We start from the raw sequence: 13,994 nt of genomic DNA on the forward strand, positions 1-13,994 counted from the left end.
GTGAACCAGATACTGATCCAAGCAAGGTAGAGCCCCTTACAGAAGTACTGAGGTCAGCAATTTCCAACACAAGTCTCACAATATAAGCAATTTTTATCTGTGACCTTACTCATTTCAGTTTGTACAAAGGTGGAAATAAAGAGAATTGAGAACACATGCTCTTCTTGCTGGAAAGCAATCTTTCCATCTGTTCATGTTGGGATTTGTTCGCTATTGTGGTCATGTTGAAGGGTGGGGCTTTTTAAGAAGAGATTAAAATCCTCGGGTGTGAAGCTCAGTAACATGCACAAAGCCCGTGTCAAATTCCCATTGTAAACAAAATTTTAAAAAGCAATTAGGTCATTAAAAGTGATTAATGCAGTTTTGCAGGCTCAGGAACTGGGCCATTTCACTGGAGTGTGTTATTATGAAATGTGAACTCTCCTCCTGTTCTGCCTCTCCCACGTGTCCTCTTGCCTCCCACTTTTCTCTGAAACAAACACTTGAGGTTGTGCTGGCCGACTGTGAAAAGACCTACTTCCTGAGCTAGATGTTAGGAACATCCTTAGAACAAGGAAACTATTTAAATGAACAATCCATACCAGGTGTATCTCTTCAGTAACTTAGTAAGTTGGATATGGGACACTCTATAAATCCACTTTTAAGTCAAGTCATGACTAGTGACAGGTGCCTATCAGAAGGCCAGTTTCTAGTACTTGGGTATTTTTGGCAAAAATCAACAGTATACTAACTTGAATATAGTTTTATTATTTAATTATGAACTGAGAAGCAGACAAAACATATATACATGGCTTTGATTACTTAACACAGTTGACTTAAAGTTTCAGATTACAGAGATATTCACATAAAAATATTCTATAGCTACAAAGTAATAGCTGTAAGCTGGGGACGATAAGAATCAATACTTGTCACTTGGGCACTTATGGTTAATGACTCTAAACTGATTTGGTTAAAAAATACCACGGTGATCATGCTGTGATTCCAAGTTAGTTATTTTGCTGGCTGTGGGGAATTTCATCCCCACACCCTCGACTGTGTGTGTGTGTGTGTGTGTGTGCCTGCATGTGTGTTTGGATTTGAAAACAGATGGAGTACATTTGTGTCATGGGAGTATTTTAATGCAAAATCATGATGACGTCTCTTTCAGTCACAGAAAGCAGGATACCTCAAGCTATTTTGTATCGTTGTGGAGCATATGCCCTCACAAACTCCAACACCATCTGCTTATGTGCCAGCGACTTGAAGGTCCAAGTTTCTAAGTGGATCCCCTTGAAACACAAAGAGGCTCCCAGCCCTGGGTCTTCACAGACCTTCCAAGGGTTTCTGCATCATGGAGGGTCCTCTGTCTCAGCAGTCATAGACCATATGTGTGTTTATGGGAGCATTATCCCGGGCATCTTCTCTTCACCTCTCTCCTCAACTGACCGCTCCTCAATGAGTTATAAAAAGCCACACAAATCCTACCATACTTTCTCTCTTACCGGGGATGCGGAAAGGGGTTGGGAGAACTGTTGCTGAGTGATACCCAAAAAGGTGATGGGATGAGAAACAAGCTGCTAAGATTCATCAGAGCCTGACTACAAGGGAAAGAAAGAACAAGTCTGCATTCTCCACCCTGGCATTCTCAAGGCCATACAAAACCCAAGCCTATGTAAGACAGGTGATATCAACCCAAGGCAGTAGAACTTGACAGTGTTCAGAATCCCATGTGTCTTACTTCTGAAGGACTAATCCTAGAGGTACTGGTGTCTAGAGTTAAAGGTGTGGAAGGAAGGGTGCACGGGCCCTAATCGTGTGGCAATGGTTTTCACCATGAATAGGACTACACTTGAGTGTGCTCTGGTTCATCTTCACCAGTTCAGCAGTCTGTCTTCCAGGAATCTGCTTTGATCGAAATTCCCTCCTTCATCTGTAAGAAAGAAAAACAAACTTAAAGTGAACTCTCACATTCTTGGTTTTAGAGAGAGGAACAGAAGAAGCTCAAGAAAAAGATAGTTGACTCCTAAAGTGAAATCAATTCAATGGTCTATGCTATTAACAATTCTACTACAAATTGGCTTTTGATTTGTTTGGCTTTAAGATTTCACCCTTTCACATCAGAACACAGCTGGTCACTCACAGTTGATACCCAGTGTCTATGCATCTGGGGATGTACTTGAACTCCTGATCCTCCTGCCCCACTTCTCAAGCGCTGAGATCACAGCAATACTGTACAATACTGGGGATTGAACCCCAGGGCCTCGTGCGTGCTAGGCAAACACTCTACCATGTGAGCTACATCCCAGCCCCCAAGATCCAAATCTCTACAACAAATGAAAGTACAATGGGGCAAGTTTAGCAGAAGTGTAAAGAGTTTGTGTGTCTTGCCCTGATTAGCATGTCTCCAGTCTAAACACCTGCCTTCATAGCCATTCACTTGCATCAAGGTGGTGTGGCCTATGTTTCCTGGTGATATGTCTCTTGCAGGGGAAGGATGATACTGGGACATACTTGAAAATACTCATTCATCCTGTGATTTCTTCTGGGCAAGCAATGAGACCAAAGGTAAAGGCACTTGCTTGCTGGATGGGAATGCAAAAATATCAGGTCTAATCATAAAGATTAGAGAGTATCAAGATCATGGTACACTAAATATAAAGTAGAAGGGATGGACCCTGAAGTAGGGTAGAGAGGAGTGGCTGAGGCAGAATGCATGCCCTAGATTTTACTTTCCCCAAGATTGTAAATAATGTACTTCTCTCTAGAGGGAAGGAAAGTGTGGATACATGGACACACAGATGTATGAATGGACACACTGATACATAGATACACATACACCGAAGGGATAGGGGTGGATCAGGAAAACATCCCAGTGCAAACTCCACTGGAATTTAATTTTACGATGTAAGAGCCTTCCAGATGATACATAGAGACTCCGCAATAAAAATATTACAGATTAGTGATTGATATATCATATGGGAATCCAAAATGCCTCCATTATTTAGATTAATAAAGCTTTGCTTTTTTAGTTAATCTCTAGAGACAAGTTGCTCAGAGCATGTCAATCCGTTAGGGCTTGTGAGGTGACATAGCTCATAAGGGCGCTTGAGGTCAAGCCTGACAACCTGATTTCAATTCCTGGAACCAACATGGTGGAAGAGAGAACTGATTCCAAAGTTATCCTCTGACCATCGTGTATACAATGTGGTCAGAATGTACCTCACACCTAAGTAAATATGTGAAAAGACCCATTTCAATAATTAACACATTTACGTGTTTCTCCCAAACACTTGAAATGGGGACCTGGAATGGCATTCCTCCTCTCCCTTAAAATGAACTCTCCTTTCTCTGTTGTAGCCTGGTGGCTGGCTCTGTCCATCTTCCCAACACTCACTCTTACTGTCCACCCATTGCCATCCTTTCTTAGTTCTTTTCCTAAGGACCTCGAGACTTGGTTATTGTTTTGCACCTTGAAGTTAAAGCCAGTCATCTGGACAGAGCATCCTCTGTATATTATCCAGCCTCTTCTCACTTTTCCCATGCCCAAGTGATGATGTCTACTCGAAAACAAAACAAAACAAAACAAAACAAACAAACAAACAAAAAAGAGTTTTCCAGTAGCTATGAAGCCAATCTGTAGACCAAGCTGGCCTCAGACTCACAGAGATCCACTTGCTTCTGCCTCCCGAGTGCTGAAATTAAAGGCATGCACCACCATTGCCCAGCAATGATGTCAACTTTTAATAATAGGATTGGAAACGAAGAGATGGGCTCAGTCATAAGGAGCTGAGTTTAGATTCTCAGAACTCACAGAAAAAGCCAAACATGATGACACATACCAGTAACCCCAATGGTAGTATGTGGAGACAGACAGATCCCTGGAAGCTCACTAACCTGCTAGGGAGCTGAATCAGTGAGTTCCAGACTCAGTGAGAGACCTGTCTTAAAGACTAAGGTGGAGGGTGATTTACAAGACATCTAATGACAACATCTAGTCCTCACATATATGTACACACTTCTGTACACACGCATACACATACTACATATACACACACTCACTACACACCTAATTACAATGGATCCCTAGAGTTGTGGGACCATGCCTATGTCAGGGTCACACAGCTCATCAAAGCTGACAGAACAAGTGTGTACACCCAGTCTGTGAACTTCCAAAGACCTAGCTGATCCATTATTACCAACCCGGTTCTGCCAGTACTTCTTCACGATAGAGGGGTTGAAGATGACATCCACTCCTGACTTAGAAGAAGCTAGACAGGGAGGTGCCGATGACACAGGCCTACAGTCAAAGCTGGCCCTGTCTGTTGGGGTAAGCCATATCTACCTCTGCATACAAAAGTGAAAAGGGATTGGCGATCAGTACTTTCATTTGGTTTAATTTTGCATAGTGAGAAATTGAACTTTGATTATTTCACATTTTTAGGCTTTAGTTATAAAACAATAAAGCTGATTAGAGCTCCTTCAGTTTTAACTATTGGGTGGAGGCAGGAGGATAAGAGGTTCAAGGACAGCTTTTGCTACATAGGGAATCTGAGGCCAGCCTGGAGTACATAAGACACCATATTTAAAAGCAAACCAACAAATAAATGTCACTAAATAACAGGTAAAGGGTCATGAAATCCATATACTACTCCCCACTCTCATCAAGGTCATATTTTTGTATTTTTGGAACTAATTCTACTGGGAAGCACATTGGCTTTATTGAACATGCATTTCTGCAGGTCTAGGCAGAGGCTCAGTAGTTCTTAGTCCAGAACTGAAAGAGGTCACCACATCTGTACCTTCTTGTGGTTTCTGCAAGGAAGCCAGCAACAGGGCTGTAGCCTCTGGGAGAGTCAGCAGTTGAAGATCCGGGTTTCGTCTTTCTGGAGAAACAGAAATGTATGCAGCCTTGGTATTCATATGAACACCCCAGCATTAAATTTCATGCCCATTCAATGTTGTGAACAAATAGTACTCAGATATTTGCGTTCACTGAACCTACATGTAAATGGAGCTTGCTCTGCAGTGTGAGATTAGGAAGGCCTCTGTGAGGCCAACCCTTGATCTGTGAGCAGGGTACACTGCATATTGAGTTTTGAAGATGAAGTAGTCATTTATACAGCATTTTATTTAGTGCTGTCCTCTGTGTGTGTGTGTTGTGTGTGTGAGTGCGTGCATGCTTGCACATGCATGTGCCCACACTCATGTGGAAGTCAGAGGATAACTCTGGGGAGTCTCCTCTCTCCTTCCGTATATGCATCCTCGGAGGGACTAGATTTAGGTAGTAAAGCTTGGTGGCAGGTGACTGCTGCTGCTGAAGTCTCGTTGGCTTCATGACGATCTTCATAAATTGAGATATCATATGTCTCTTGGAAATGGCTTCCAGTTGTTTTTGCTGTGTTTACATTCAGGGATGGAAGAGGAATGTATACCTTATGCTAGGGAGTGTGGGCGGTGGTGGCGCATGCTTTAATCCCAGCACTTGGAAGGCAGAGGCAGGCGGTCTGTGAGTTTGAGTTGAGGCCAGCCTGGTCTACAAGAGTTAGTTCCAGTCTCGGGTACTAAAGCTACAGAGAAACCCTGTCTCATAAAACAAAAACAAAACAAAACAACAACAACAAAAACAACAAAAAAGGAAGACAGGGTAGGAGCATCTGTACTTCCCTTCTTCGGGGCTTAGAAGGGGTTGAAGTTTCTCTCTCATGGCTTAAAGCAGTTGCCTGAGCCAAAGATTCAGGTATGATTCCACTGGAGCCTGAGCTTCTTACTTTACTTCTCCCGAATCAGTTTTAGATAAACATCTGCCCTCTTGGCCACTTATAAGGTAATTAGCTGACTGAAGATACATTTGCTAAATATTCAGAGCTATTTCAAATTCCTCAGGTTACACGCACTATAGGTGTACGGTGTCAGACTCTATCTCAAATTTAAGTTGCCAGATGACGTACTCCCAATTTGATGCAGACATCAAGTTTAACTGAAAGTAACAGAAAGAGAAGCATATTTACCCTCACAAAATAAGATTAATCACACTGCAGACTTGAGGAACATGAAACAAAAACTTGTAAAGTGTCTGCTAGGGTTATGTTCAGCGGTGTTGAAGAATTCTCAAAATCAGTATAGCTTTTATTCTTAGAATTTGCATACAACATTTTACTAAAATCAATTTTTCTTCTTTCTAAACTGCAACGACATTAAGTTCATCAAGAAAAAAAGTCCCTGACTCTCTTTTTCCTTTCTCTTTCTTCTTTCTTTCTTTCTTTCTTTCTTTCTTTCTTTCTTTCTTTCTTTCTTTCCATCCTTCCTTTCCTTCCTTCCTTCCTTCCTTCCTTCCTTCTTTCTTTCTTTTTTTTTTTTGAGGATTTCATATATCATGAATACTGCTTCATTTCCACCCTCTCTCTGTCCCCCTACTCTGTCTGTGCCCCCTCTCAAATTCATGACCTTTTCTTTAGTCATTATTGTTGCCTGCCTATTCTCTCTCTCTCTCTCTCTCTCTCTCTCTCTCTCTCTCTCTCTCTCTCTCTCTCTCTCTCTCTCTCTCATATGCAGGTATCTAGTGTTACTCAGTGTACAAATATTTCGGGCTGACCACTCGAGATTGGATAGCTTAACCTGAACTTGTCCCTAGAAAATAACTGATCCTCCCTCAGTCCTTCATACCTGGTTCTATTTTTAATGACTTAGCTCATTATGTTTGGTTTAATTTTTTTTTGGTCACTGTTTCTAGTAATTTAAGGAGGAGATACATTTGAAACTTCTAAGTAATTCTTTAATAGTAATTGGTGTTTACGAGGAAAAAAGAGCAAGGGTCTTAGATCCATAAAAACCCGGGTGGGCCTCATGAACCAGGACAATCTTTCTGCCGTCTGCACGGCAGCCCCAGCTTCCTGCTTGGGGGCGGGGGAGAGCAGGTAGGGCGCCCCCCACCACCCTTCGGGCTCAGGGCTCACCCACCTGGAGGCGGCCGGTCAGCGAGCTCCTTCCTGCGGCCCTGATCGGAGATGAAGCGACGGCCCTCTGTGGGGGAGACACCGGCTGAGCGCTGACGGCCAGCGCTCCTGGCCAGCAGAGGCCGCAGGTGGCGGCTTGGGAGGCGACCCTGCCTTGGAGAGTAGCCCCGGGAGGGTTCGAACATCCCTCTCCCCCCACCCCGCACAATTCCTAATTTTTGTTTTCCTCAAGTTCATCGGTCGCTTCTCCAGCCCCAGATACCTTGTTTGCAAAAAACCAAAGCAAAAACATCAAACAACAAAAACCAAAACCACCAAGGACAAAAACCAGTAGTTTTTTCAGTTAACCAACCAATGCCCCTTCCCTTATTTCCCTTTCTCCTCCCCTTCCCTTTGCTTTTCTTTCCCCATTCTTGAACCCCTCTCCTCCACTTTCTTCCCCCCCCTCCCTCTCCCTCCTTCCACCCTCCTTAACAGGATCTTCCTTTGACTTGAAACCTTCTATGTAGCCCAAGCTGGCTTCACAGTCGCCGTGGTTCTCCTGCCTTAGCTTCGAGAGTGCTGTGGTTACCGCTGTGAGCCCCGACACCGGGATCCTCTCTAGTGGAATCTCTCTGGATATCAGGAAATCTTTCTCGTTCCCGCCTGCCCTCGCCTACCATTTCTGGATTGTCTGAGATCCCAACTATTTACTGGAGCCAACTGTAACACTATCTCCCCAGGCTCCTGCTCGGTGGCTTCCGGGATTCCCCCCCCGGGTGCCTCCCATCACCTCGGTGAAGAGAATGAAGAGTTTGGGACTCACGAGCGCCCTTCAGGTAGAGCATAGCTTGGGGGGTCCAGTTCCTTCTCTCAAAGAGTCTCTGCAGCCCAGAGGGGAGAGAAAAGCAGTTAAGGAAGGGTAGTGGAATGGAAAGGAAGAAAAAGCCAAGACGCCAGCACAGCTCCCGCCAAAGCTGTCTTCTCTGCATGCAATGCGATTACCTGCGGAGCGCCGCTGGAGTTTCCCAGGACAGACAGCACCAGGAGAAGGGCCAAGGCTGTCATCACCAGGCTGCTGGGGCCCTACAAGAAACACCACCCAAACAGGTCCATCATAATTGCGCCGGATTTTCTGCCTTCTCCTCAAACCAGACAATAAACTCTCCACTCTAGTATATGATCCTACCTTCTAGATAATCCACAGAGAGTAACTTTAAAAACTAGGAATATATGATTTTCATAACTTCACCCAAATTAAGAACTGGGGAATGTTATTTTACTCATCAAAGCCAAACGGTTTCACCAAAGGCATATTTTTCAAATATCCTGTCGCTAGAATGCTCATTAAATATAACCTAGATATAAAGGAACGCTTCTCAGAACAAGTGTTTGTGGCTTACCTTCATGTTCTGGCCTTTTCCAGAGCCCCTCAATCGCTGTCCCTCTGCCTGCGAGTCTGCTAACCCTGTTGCAACCTGGGGCTTTTTAAAACTCTTAGTATGAGTCTGTACAAGGAAGAGGAGACTAAGGGGGTGAGACTGTCAGTCTTAGGAACCAAGCGGATTGATGACTCCTCTGGGGAGATCTAGTTGGCAGAAATAGGACAATGATTGATGAGCGGATATTATTTGTTTAGGAACTGACCACACCAGCCAGGAGACATTCTGACTGGACCAGCATCATAAGCTTTGTTTTCCCTGTTAGCCGCCCAAAGCATTCTGTCATCATCATTATTAATGAAAACAGATGGATAATGTAGGGAGCTATGTCTGAAGATGAATCACCCCAGTGAACATGAAAAGGTTAGGGAACCTCAGAGGAACTGGGCATCAGCCATTCACTCAAATATCTGTCTAGTCAATGATTTAACAAATATGTGTTAAATGTCCACCTCCTCCTTTAAGCCAAGCCTCCCCCTTGGTCCTAAGCTAATCCTCTAGTGGGGGGGACAGCCTCTAAGCTATTGACAAACAGTGCTGAGGTTAGTAAGTAAAGGCAGGCAAGATGACATTAAGGGGAAGTACCTGGGCTACTTTAGAGGGACTGAAAGTCAAAGGGGATTAGAAAAGTAATATTATAAGGGATTTGCAATTGGTATTCTGGTTACTCACTACAGACAAATGAAAAGGAAGGGAGAGACAGCAAGCAGCTTGGTTTCTATGAGGCGGAGAAGGCAGTAACACTGTAGGGGCACAGGGAAGGGGGCTTGGCACTGGTTAGCACATCTGAAAATGTGGTCACAGACGAAAGTCTGTGATGGTAGGCTTGAGTGGCAAGGAATGGAGAGCTAGAAATGATTCTAAAGGTGTAAGATACAGGGTTCGTGGGAAAATGAGAGCTTGAGAAAATAAATCAGTGATGGAGGTGGGTCATCTTTCTATCTGTTGTTTCATTGGTTAAGTAATAAAGAAACTGTCTTGGCCCCTTTAATAGGGCAGCAAATTAGGTAGGCGGAGTAGACAGAACAGAATGCTGGGAGAAAAAAGCTGAGTCAGTGAGTCGCCATGATTCTCCCACTCCAGACAGACGCAGGTTAAGATCTTTCCTGGTAAGCCAGCTTGTGGTACTACTCAGAATATTAGAAATGGGTTAGATCAATATGTAAGAGCTAGCCAATAAGAGGCTGGACCTAATGGGCCAGGCAGTGATTAAAAGAATACAGTTTCTATGTAATTATTTCGGGGCATAAGCTAAGCCATGCGGGCGGCTGGGTGCCGGGGACGCAGCCCTGCCGCTCTTATTACAACAGAGTGGCGCCCAGCGTGCTAATGAACTCCACGTCAAACCTGAGAGGGCTTAAAAAGGAGAGAGAGAAAATTTAAGACAGCTTTTTGCTGTTTATGGGTTGCGTGCTGCAAAGAAATTGTCCTGACTCAGCAGCAGGAAAAAACTGACTGTTTTAAAATGCCGGCTTTCTGGGCTGTGCCGCCATTGCGATCTCTGTCTGACTCCTGCGGGAGACAGAGCTTTTGAATGGAGCATTTGGAGTAAATTGCTATGGCTTGCTTGATGGCAATATGGACTGCTGTGTGCCTGTAACTGCGTGTGGCTCAGGGGCACCAAATGGCTCTGAGGCAGGAGCGGCTCAACTCCGCCATGCTGAACTGTGCTGGTCTCAGGCAGGAACTACCGTAGAACTACCATAATTACCATAATAACAGCGCAGTTAAGGTTTAAACTGAGCAGGACACAGGCAGTACCGTAATACCTCTAAATGTTGCAACTTAGGTTTTTAAGAAGCGCTTAACATTTTATAAATGCTCCTGGATAGTAAAAACATTACAGATTCACAATAGAACAGATTTCAGACATAGAAGATCTATAAATGAGTCACAGTGTTGGATGAGTGTACGTAGGCTTGAGAGAAAAAAAATAGAGAAAAAATAAAGTTAATGCCCTTAAAAAAGGGGGGATAAAGTCCTTAAAGAGACAGAGTACAGATAGTTATAGATTAAAAGAAATAAAGAAAAATAAGCCACGTAGAAATGGAAAATTCACAGAGAGTCTGGATTCTTTGTATTATTGTGTTTTCTTTAAAATTTTTGACTGTAAAGGAGCTAACTGCAGAGAGACATTTCATTATATGGGCTGCCAAGCTAAACCAAAATGGATACAAGGGTATTATGATTTCAGAATATGGGTCTAAGGATATGATACTTTGGAGAGGGTCTTCTTTTGTTTTCACAGAGGATGAGACTCTGTGGATTGCGTCTATACCAATATGGTATGATAGACCACGCCCTCCTGAAAGGTTGCTGTGAACACCTTCAAAAAATTACTTCACTCAACTGACAACTGAGATGACCCTGGCACACAGGTTATACCATGAAAGACCTAGTCAACGACGCCCCCATTCAGCAGGAAGCAGTTTGGAGAGAAAAACTGTGCCCATGTTCCCAAATATGGTTTATAAATGTTCTTTTACATTTAAAGGGGGATATGATATAGATATAAATAATTTACATTGGTATGGATTATAAGGTCAATTTTGTTATGTGTATATGTATCTCTGATCTTGATTAAGGTATTGTGATTGTGTAGTTCATTTAAAAATGTAACGTATAATTAAGAAATATAGGTTGTTAGTGGATAATCATCGATAATAGTCAAGCTTGTAGTCATGTTAGTTAGATTTTCTAGATATATAGAGATATATTTCAATTAGATAGGCATTCTTCATATCTTTCAAAGACTACAGAACATGGCATTTAATGTTTTAATAACTTAGGGCTTTTCATGACAATGAGACACGTCTGCTCCTGGCAGTACCAATCTACTTCAAGAGGAAGATGGGCATTGAAGAGGCTCCTTATGGAGTATGATAGCCATTTGGGCAAGAAACTGCTCTTGCCTGGACTGTTGCATAAACTAGACACAGAGAACCCGCAGAAAAAGGACTGCTAAACTTGCCTAAAGGTGAGATGATCTTTCGGGGTTCCTGATTCATGAAAGAGTCTGCGAGACATTCTACAGGACACAGCAGTAAATGACTGAACTGTCTTTAAAATTTCCTCCTTCATGGAAGAGTCTGCTGGATACTATGGGCCTGAAGGCCAAAGACGGATGCCCCAACGGTACAAAAGAACTTTGGGTGACTGTCCAGGCAGCGAGATGTCTCTGTCATTTCTAGAGTTTGAAGTTTCTTATTTCTTGTTTACTTAGGTAATATTATATCCTTCTGGAGTCTTTGATGGAGTTGAAGAATGGATAGATAATTATAGTTTTCCTTAGTTATGATAAAAGATAAAATAGATATAAATATTTTAACTGTAATTCTTGCTTGATAACTGTTTTGTTATATATAATTTTACTATGTCAAAATGAACGCCTTTCTTTTTTGTTTAAACAGAAAAAGGGGAAATGATGGAGGTGGGTCATCTTTCTATCTGTTGTTTCATTGGTTAAGTAATAAAGAAACTGTCTTGGCCCCTTTAATAGGGCAGCAAATTAGGTAGGCGGAGTAGACAGAACAGAATGCTGGGAGAAAAAAGCTGAGTCAGTGAGTCGCCATGATTCTCCCACTCCAGACAGACGCAGGTTAAGATCTTTCCTGGTAAGCCAGCTTGTGGTACTACTCAGAATATTAGAAATGGGTTAGATCAATATGTAAGAGCTAGCCAATAAGAGGCTGGACCTAATGGGCCAGGCAGTGATTAAAAGAATACAGTTTCTATGTAATTATTTCGGGGCATAAGCTAAGCCATGCGGGCGGCTGGGTGCCGGGGACGCAGCCCTGCCGCTCTTATTACAACAAATCAGCAAGGGTAAGGCTTAGATTCTTGCCTTAAGCATGGATAAATGAAACAGTTTATAGGAAGCAACAGAGGCTTCCTAAGGAAACAAACTATGAACATGCAGAAACCAAAATAAGTATTTGACATCCAAGTAGGAATGCAAAATAGGTGACTGTAAATGCCAGACTTGGGAGCCCAGCAAAGAGGCCATTAACTTAGCTTATGCCTTTCTAAACACTATAGGAACTGTAAGAATTCTTCAAAAGGGGGGGGGGGGGAGACTGGGCGTGAATGAACTATCAACAATAGGAAATGACAGAGCTGTGGAAACAGGTGTTCAGAAACTCAACATGTAAAAATCCAGAAAAAGAGGAGGGAGAGCAATCAGGAAAAAGGAGTCCTTTCGGAGGCCTGATGTCAAGCAGGTCAGAGAGTGTGTAGTGATAGTGAGAGAACAAGTGACGGGCGACATGGCTCAGCAGGTCAAGGGCTTGCTCCACGTCTAATTAATAACTTCACTTTTAGCCCTAGGACTCACATGGTGAAAGGAGAGAACAGAGAACAGGTTCCTGTAAAATCTCCTCTGACTGCATACATGGTGTTCTACACACACACACACACACACAAATGCAGTTTAAAATTTGATAGCTCAAGCTAGATGATGCGATAGCCAAAGATTTGAAATTGTGATGGTGTCTGAAGGTAGAGGAAAAATTGGAATGGGTTAAATACCAACTAAAATATAAGGAAATCAAAACAATCATTAATAACTTGCTAAAAAGTCACATTTTGGGGAGGAGAAATGGCGAGTCAGCGTGTTCTAAGCTGTGGGTTGTGGAATTATGATGATTGGATGGTGGAGTTTTTCTTCTGCGTAGATAGCAAATGCCTCCCTACCTTTGTAGATTTCTGCACCCCCAGACTTCTCTAGCATGCACATGTGTTTGATGGAGCCTTTGGCTGGGACAGAAGGCGCCCCTGGCACAGTGTGCATAGATGTAGGTTCTAGAGTGATTGTGACGGTGTTAGTGGTGAATTCGAGAGCTCAGGTCTGGGGTGTGATGATCTTTCCTTCATGTTTTCTTGTTTAGAGCAGTTAGATTTGTCATTATCTGCTGATAACAATCATTTGTAAGACATAGAAGATAATCAGAGCACAGAGCATAAAGATAAGAGAAAAAAGTAAAGAAATGTGTTGTAGAATATTTGTTTCCCTGTGTGGAAACATGTCACTGTGTTTGGTTTAATAAAAAGCTGAATGGCCAATAGTCAGGCAGGAGAGATAAGCAGGAATTCCAGGCAAAGAGAGAAAGAGGAGGAGGAATCTAGGCTCGGATTACAGCAGAGAAACTCTGAAGTCAGACATACAGTACAGAGCAGAGGCAACTGGGCCACATGGCAGAACACAGATGAATAGAAACAAGGTAATTTGAATTATAAGAGCTAGTTGGAGACAAGCCTAAGCTAAAGACTGGCAGACGCCTGAGACTCTGTGTCTGTCCTAGTCAGGGTTTCTAATGCTGGGAAGAGACACCATGATCACGGTAACTCTTAGAAAGAATATTTACTCGAGGTTTACTCGAGGTGGCAGCTTACAGTTCAGAGGTATACTCAACTATCATGGCAGGAAGCATGGTAGCTGGACATATGGCAGTGTGCAGGCAGACATGTTGCTGGAGAATTCTACATCTATATCCAAAGGCCACAGGAATTGAACTGAGATAATTGGCATATCTTGAACATATACAAGACCACAAAGTCAGCCTTTGCTGACTTACTTCCTCCAACAAGGCCACACATCCTAATAATGAGTGGCATGATTTTTCAAACCGCTTTGGTAGCTCTT

General features: G+C 43.0%; 1 protein-coding gene across 1 annotated transcript; it reads right to left on the reverse strand.

Annotated features, from left to right (window-relative positions):
- Positions 1-736: 736 nt before the first annotated feature.
- On the reverse strand, positions 737-8,616 carry Spx (spexin hormone). The gene is made up of 6 exons (XM_057779201.1): positions 8,315-8,616; positions 7,917-7,997; positions 7,738-7,795; positions 6,937-6,999; positions 4,779-4,862; positions 737-1,909 (listed from the first exon to the last, which is right to left on the reverse strand). The coding sequence occupies exons 1-6, from the start codon at positions 8,318-8,320 to the stop codon at positions 1,851-1,853; spliced, it is 351 nt and encodes a 116-aa protein (XP_057635184.1). The 5' UTR covers positions 8,321-8,616; the 3' UTR covers positions 737-1,850.
- Between the last annotated feature and the right edge of the window lie 5,378 nt (positions 8,617-13,994).

This window comes from Chionomys nivalis, chromosome 1 (assembly GCF_950005125.1).
Source record: "Chionomys nivalis chromosome 1, mChiNiv1.1, whole genome shotgun sequence".
Taxonomy (NCBI): Eukaryota; Metazoa; Chordata; class Mammalia; order Rodentia; family Cricetidae; genus Chionomys; species Chionomys nivalis.

What these genes read in the sequence shown, in the direction of transcription:
- Spx (XM_057779201.1), bottom strand. An exon ending in ACTCCAGCGGCGCTCCGCAG is followed by an intron (nt 7,796 to 7,916) that starts GTAATCGCATTG and finishes TCTGGGCTGCAG; the next exon opens with AGACTCTTTGAGAGAAGGAA. An exon ending in CGCTGACCGGCCGCCTCCAG is followed by an intron (nt 4,863 to 6,936) that starts GTGGGTGAGCCC and finishes CTGTTTCTCCAG; the next exon opens with AAAGACGAAACCCGGATCTT.